The sequence below is a fragment of the Trachymyrmex cornetzi genome, unplaced genomic scaffold (genome assembly GCF_001594075.2).
Source record: "Trachymyrmex cornetzi isolate Tcor2-1 unplaced genomic scaffold, Tcor1.1 scaffold5, whole genome shotgun sequence".
NCBI classification, from domain to species: Eukaryota; Metazoa; Arthropoda; class Insecta; order Hymenoptera; family Formicidae; genus Trachymyrmex; species Trachymyrmex cornetzi.
In genome coordinates this window covers 588,512-594,658 of record NW_017299806.1, presented here as the reverse complement: position 1 = coordinate 594,658, position 6,147 = coordinate 588,512, and the positions used below count along the sequence as shown (strand labels likewise).

Here is a 6,147-nt window from a genome sequence, read left to right as displayed (position 1 = left end):
AGTGCGATGTGAAAAGAGCAAATTATTAATTTTCCCCGAAAAGACGCGGGCTTTATTCTGTCTAGAACGAAGTCCATAAATAAATTCGTGGCTCGTCTGAAAAAGATCGACGCGCAAAATCCAGGCGAATTTGGGTCGAACGTCAAACGTGCTTCTCATAAATTTTATAGAAGGCAATATTTGACGTACACAATTGAGTTCTGGTAGATTCTACAGAAAATACTGGTAAAAAGATCGCATTCCCTACATCTGACGCGAGCCATACGCAAAGAGGAGGGAGGGACACGATTTTTCTTCAGACTTAACGTATTATTGCTTCCATAATTGTACCTATATCGAAAACGTAGCGCGACAAAGCGGTGCTCGCCGGTTGGACGGTGCGTTTACGTAAGTCCTTGTGTCCCGTAACGTTAATGGGAAAAGCGAAAAACATTATTCGTAGCCGGGCAAGTATAATGTAAAGCGCGGCGCGTTCTGTGCGGATAGCGAGGAAGGGCGCGCCCGGCATTGCGCGGTGGAGATGGAAGGAAAAGAGCGTGAGGAGAGAAAGAGAGAGAGAGGCAAAGACAGAGGCGAGAGAGAGAGAGAGAGAACAGATTTATATTTGAAATTAGATTAAGCTTCTGCGCCTGAAAGCTATATAAACGCCCCTCCGCCTGCGTCTTCCTCCGCGCACAAATCCACCGCGCCGGAGAGAGACTCAATAAACCAACCACTCACTCTTTCCTCCTCCTTCCTGTCTCTCCTCTGCCTCGTTCTCTCTGTTTTGCAAGCCCACGGAACGTACCTCCGTGCCCGTCTCTCTCTCTCTCTCGTTGTCCTTTTCCTTCCAAAACGCAGCCCCTCGCTCGTTCAGCCTCTCTCCTTCCGCATCGCGAATCTTTTCCCGCTTTTCCCGTCTCGAATCCGTTCACCCCTTCCTTTTTACATGTATCTAGTTTACTCCGTAATCAGTCCCCGACGAGTCATTTCGCGCAATTCACCCTGGCAGAGAGGCTCAATAAACGGACTACATTATTCTCTTTTCTTCTTGGCATAAAGAGCAACCGTTTTACTCTTCCTCCCGCAACTTCTTCATCCGATCTTCTTGTTTCTCTCTTAACTCGCTACTCTGTTTCCTCCTGCACGTTTAGGTTTTACTTTCCTCTCGCGACTTATTACCGGATAAACGGATTGAATATCAAGAATAATAACGTCACTGTAGTGTATTCAGCGTCACAGGATTTATTCGCGTAAAAACGTTCGCTAAATATGCGTGTGCGTGCGGAAAAATGTACAGGATGTTATGGCGCCACACAAAAGCAAATGTCTTAATATGCATTGAGCTCTCTCACGCATGACTTTATAACTGTCGTAAAGAAATAGAAGAACGCATAAAGAAACGTCGTAACTATACTTGAATGCTTTCGCATGTGTACGACCGATACTAAGCAGTCGACGGGATCACAAGGGTGTCTGCAGTACACCGGCACCCACGCCGTAACCATATCCTTGCGGTCCGAAATTACGAACGTAACATTCTGTGCAATTTATGGAAGAAACTCAGTTAACCTGGACAATCTTAACCGGCCGGATAATATTATCCAATCGAAGAGACTGAAGCGGAACCCAAGTAGAACATAGAAGTCATAATGTCATGAGAATATCATCATGACCTCATTCGTCACTTATAAATCAATTTTTAAATATCAAATGACATCCTGTGTTATCATTATAACTTAATTATGACTCCGTGTTCTACCTGGGAAAGAATAGAAAACATGAAACTTAAAAGGCTCAAGGAAAGGTATTCATCTTTCCTAAAAGTCTCTTTTTTTTCTATAATTTGATAATACCAACGTTTGCAATAGATCTCGCCGCCGTTCTCCTGATAAGTCAACGGTTCCAGCGGCTTTCGGCAACAAAAGCAACTGAAGCAAATATTGTGGTACGGTACTCCGGAGGCGATCTTGGAAAGCAATAAATTACACGTAAAAATTTATAATATTTACTCCCCTCAAAATCTTTTTCTGTTTTCTATTGTATATCGCAATTAATTGCCGATTGTCACAATAGAATTACATATTTCTTTTACATTCTTATATCTATTGGATAATATTAAGATATTTTTTTGTATGTGTTATGTTGATTCAAATATTGTTTGGAATGATATAACTGTCGTAAATGATACGATCTCGATTTCAGTGCTGTCTCTTTAACAATATTGTACTTACCTGCATCTCAGCCTGGTAGACCTTTCTTCCACATCGCCGACAGTCAAGGCCGCCACCAAGGCATTCACATGGCAATCTCAGCCGGCAGCAGGCTCCATCGGTGCCGCATTTCACTCCGTCATTGACGCTGCAGCATCCGTTACTTATGGTAGACAGACATCTTGGGCTGCGCGACCTGCGACATAGATCAAAATCATTCTTATAGCTAATATACATATAAATAAAAGTAGGCTAATGAGAGTCAGGGCAGATAAATGGCGCAAATTATTGTGAAATAATTTAATACTCTATAGTTGGAATGATGTCTTCTTTATTTCAACATTTCAACTCTCTTTGGAGTCCTCCTCAGTAATGTAGATACAAAGGTATTAATATCTCACATCTCCTTAATGATCCACAAATTCTTATAGCATAACCAGAGCATGAAAACAAATTCTTATAAATACAAAACGCTTAACACTTAAACTTTTTTGTTTTTTCCTTCAATTTTTATCATCATCTAACAAATTATGACTTAAGTTATGACATAAAAGTACTACAAAGTAAAAAAAAAATTTAATTTGAAATTAGTTGGGAGAAACTTGATTGAAAGGATATTCTGAATCCTATAGGATGAAGTGGTAAGCTTTGAATATGATACAATTTTAAACGAAATAAGATTTAAATCAAATTTTGAGATTCAAATTTAATAATCGCGATCTTTGATTATATGTGAAAAGTATCTAATAAAGGATACTACTAAACAAAAAAAAATCAAACTGAAACTAAGAAAATTGAATTCAAATCTTAATCAGAATTGTACCATGTTTAATTATACCATTTTTTTCTATAGAAGCTTACTTTCTAAAACTTGAGAATAAATTTCACTGTAAAGAGTAAAATCTCATTCTTAAAGATTGAAAATTAAGCCACCCTTTTCAAAACTGGTTTAATTTTCACACTTCAGAGTGAGATTCCGCTATAAAAAATTTAAAGAGTACGACATGTAGGTACCTCCTACAATTGTTGGGTCCACTGCAGAAGCTTCTGCAGCCACTGATTGAGCAAGAGGGCTGCGGTGGACAACGCGGAGCGCAAGGCGATCTCCCGCGCGAGGAATGAGCTGGCGAGTTACATATCCTCGGCGACGAGGATGTGCAAATCTGACCGGGTTTCCCGCAGCCGCCGCAACATCTACCACCGCCGCAACTTCGGATACTCGTTGTGCACGGAGATGGCTCGCACCTGGCCGACTTCCTGCAGACTCGGGGACGACAACAACAGGAACGCGATGGCATAACGCACACTGTCTTGACTCTGTCCGGACTAGGTGCGCATGATTCATTCGGCGCCGGTACGAGTCTTCCGCAACAGCAACCGTAACCCTGTGAACTCCTCCAGACGCTACACCGCGTGGAAATGTTGTATTGTCAATCAGTATCTCAGTTTGCTTAATTAAGAATTTAAAAAAATCTTTATAATAATGTTCAACAATGCACGTGCAATTTGCTTGAATACTTTCAATATTGTCATTAATCCTCCAGAGCTGATGATATATAGTCTATTGGATCCACTCAACTATAAATTTCTTTGTCAAAAATGTCAAATAATTTAATTTTCTTTATGTTATATCTTTGATTTGGATTATTCTTATTAAAATATGCTAAGTATTCGTTCTGTTTCATACAAGTTACGTCATTTTATAGTAATGAGATTACGTTTTAAATTCGGATTTTAAAATTCTGAGGCCAGAATCGAATCAGTCTTAATTTCAGAAATCTTTAGAAAATAAGATTTCTTTTTAAATTTCTTTGTTAAAAAACTCGCGTCCTCAAATGGTTCAGCAATGCTTTTTAATTAATAATATAAATTAAATGGGTCTTAGAGACCCGGTGTCAGTAATTTTGTTACAGATTTTGGCATCCGGAGGGGATTAAAGACAAGTATGTGTGTGTTGTAAATTCTTTTACAAATGCTATATAAATGTGCAAGTTCAATTTATTCTCATCATGACTTTTTTTTACTGACAATATTAGCCTGGCAAATAATTTGCAGAGACATTATAGATAACAAACGTCGAAATGTCGACGTCTTAGTATAACAATGATATTTCACCCACTTTTCGCGTGCTCCGCAGCAGCATCCGCCGCAGCCTCCTCGCATGCGATACTCATTACGGCCAATCGAGTCTACGTTCTTGTGGCTGGAGTTTGATAGATTCTCGTTCCACATAGTATCATCTTCGTCGTTTCTTGCTTTATTTCCGGCAATGCGATCCGTCGGACAGACGTCACCGTTACCGGTCCATTCTCCCCGCGTGTGTTCATCCCTCTCGACTGTCTGCTCGTTGATATTTTCTGACTGCAAACGCTGGCTTTTGTTGTTGTTGAAAGTGCAACCCGATACTCTACAGCGGGTCTCCGCGTAATTGTCGATTCTCGGTGTACTTTCCGAGTATCCGTCGTCGCTCCTGCCGGTTGACGAGTCGTCCGCCTTCCAAATGTCGTAAAACGTCTCTCGCTCCGCCTTGCTCTCGATTTCTCTGTCGTCGTCGCGACATGTGCTCCTTAGATCGTCATCCTGCATCGTGCGGCGACAACGATCATCATCGCCGTCGGTCCCAATGACAGTGGCGTCGCTGAAGGAGACTCGTCTACGAAACGGCGCGCAGCGATTTGCTGTTAATGGCCGCGACGGGCATAAGCACTTCCGTCTCGACGGAGGCGCGATATTCGAGGTATCAACGGCGGCGGTTCTAGACTCGCGGCAAGAGGAAGAAGACTCGCAGGCGGATACAATCACCCTCGTCCTTTCCTCGCCCGTGGTACTAGAAATATCTGTGCTCACAATCCTCAATTCTATCTCATTTGGCCGCTCACCACGATTGTGATGCAAGCAGTTACGTATATAGATACTATGCACAGGTGTGAATGACAATCAGACGCGATCGATTAAAATTATTCTTGCAACGCGATATATAAATGAAACAGCATCGAAAGAGTTGATACATGAAAAATAAAACGATAACAAGAACACTTTTAAATACGTTCTCTAGCTTTTTTATTCTTTTTTCTATATCGTGCTCAATGCAAATTAGAGTTTTATTCAAGAAATAAAAATATAGTCTTGGCCTACAATTTGACGTAAACATTCCATGTGTAACAAAAGAAATTTTTTAAATAGTTTTATTAAAAAATATTTATTTTTAATTAATAATTTTAATTAATTAATAATTTCAATATTTGTCCTTTAATTTAATTTCGCTGTTTTTATTATATCTAAATGTTTAACACAACCATAATATAAATATAAAGCATCCCCACAAAGTGATGTAAACGTTACATATCTAATAAAAAATATATTGAAAAACGGTTTTATTGAAAAATGATATTTATTTTTATACAATTTTAATTTTTTTATTTAGTTCTTCTTTGGCATTTATTACCGCCTTTTCCAAAAAATGAAAAATGCAAAATATGAAGCTGCTTTATACTTATAAGACTATACTCGTCCTTGTTAAAAACTATCTTCAATGCTATTAGAATGTCTCACAATTTATAATCATAATTCAATCATCATGAATATTTCTAATTGATGAAACATATATTTAGTCGATTTAAATACATATTAAATATCCTGAGATAATTAAGATTACACACTTAACATTTTACCTCAATTGATTTCGAGGACTGCTCATTCCTCTGGTGAAATCCGTGTTTTACGATTAATGCGTCATTCTGTGATTATTTTCGTCGCCGCTGTCCTCCACAGGAATCGTTTATTTCAATTTACTCCAAATTTTCTTGATACGCTTTCAATTGATCTGCTCCGATTTCCGAGAGATACCGGATAACTCTTGTCAATTACTTCGCAGAATTGTTCACGTTATTGTTCTCGGCAGCTGGAGGTGACTCCGCAGATGGACAGATCTAAAGTCGGCATAGCTTTTGCCTCG

The 6,147-nt window shown here is 39.4% G+C and overlaps 1 protein-coding gene across 1 annotated transcript in view; it reads right to left on the bottom strand.

Annotated features, from left to right (window-relative positions):
* Positions 1–1,218: 1,218 nt before the first annotated feature.
* The window catches only part of LOC108765571 (uncharacterized), a 7,999-nt gene continuing 3,070 nt past the window's right edge, over positions 1,219–6,147 (bottom strand). Inside the window, exons 2-7 of the mRNA XM_018514342.1 lie at positions 5,864–6,121; positions 4,312–5,019; positions 3,207–3,596; positions 2,214–2,388; positions 1,840–1,948; positions 1,219–1,520 (exon numbers count right to left, since the gene is read on the bottom strand). Coding sequence (XP_018369844.1) covers positions 1,444–1,520; positions 1,840–1,948; positions 2,214–2,388; positions 3,207–3,596; positions 4,312–5,019; positions 5,864–5,889 — 1,485 coding nt within the window. The 5' untranslated portion in view covers positions 5,890–6,121 and the 3' untranslated portion in view covers positions 1,219–1,443. The remainder of the gene's footprint in view (positions 1,521–1,839; positions 1,949–2,213; positions 2,389–3,206; positions 3,597–4,311; positions 5,020–5,863; positions 6,122–6,147) is intronic.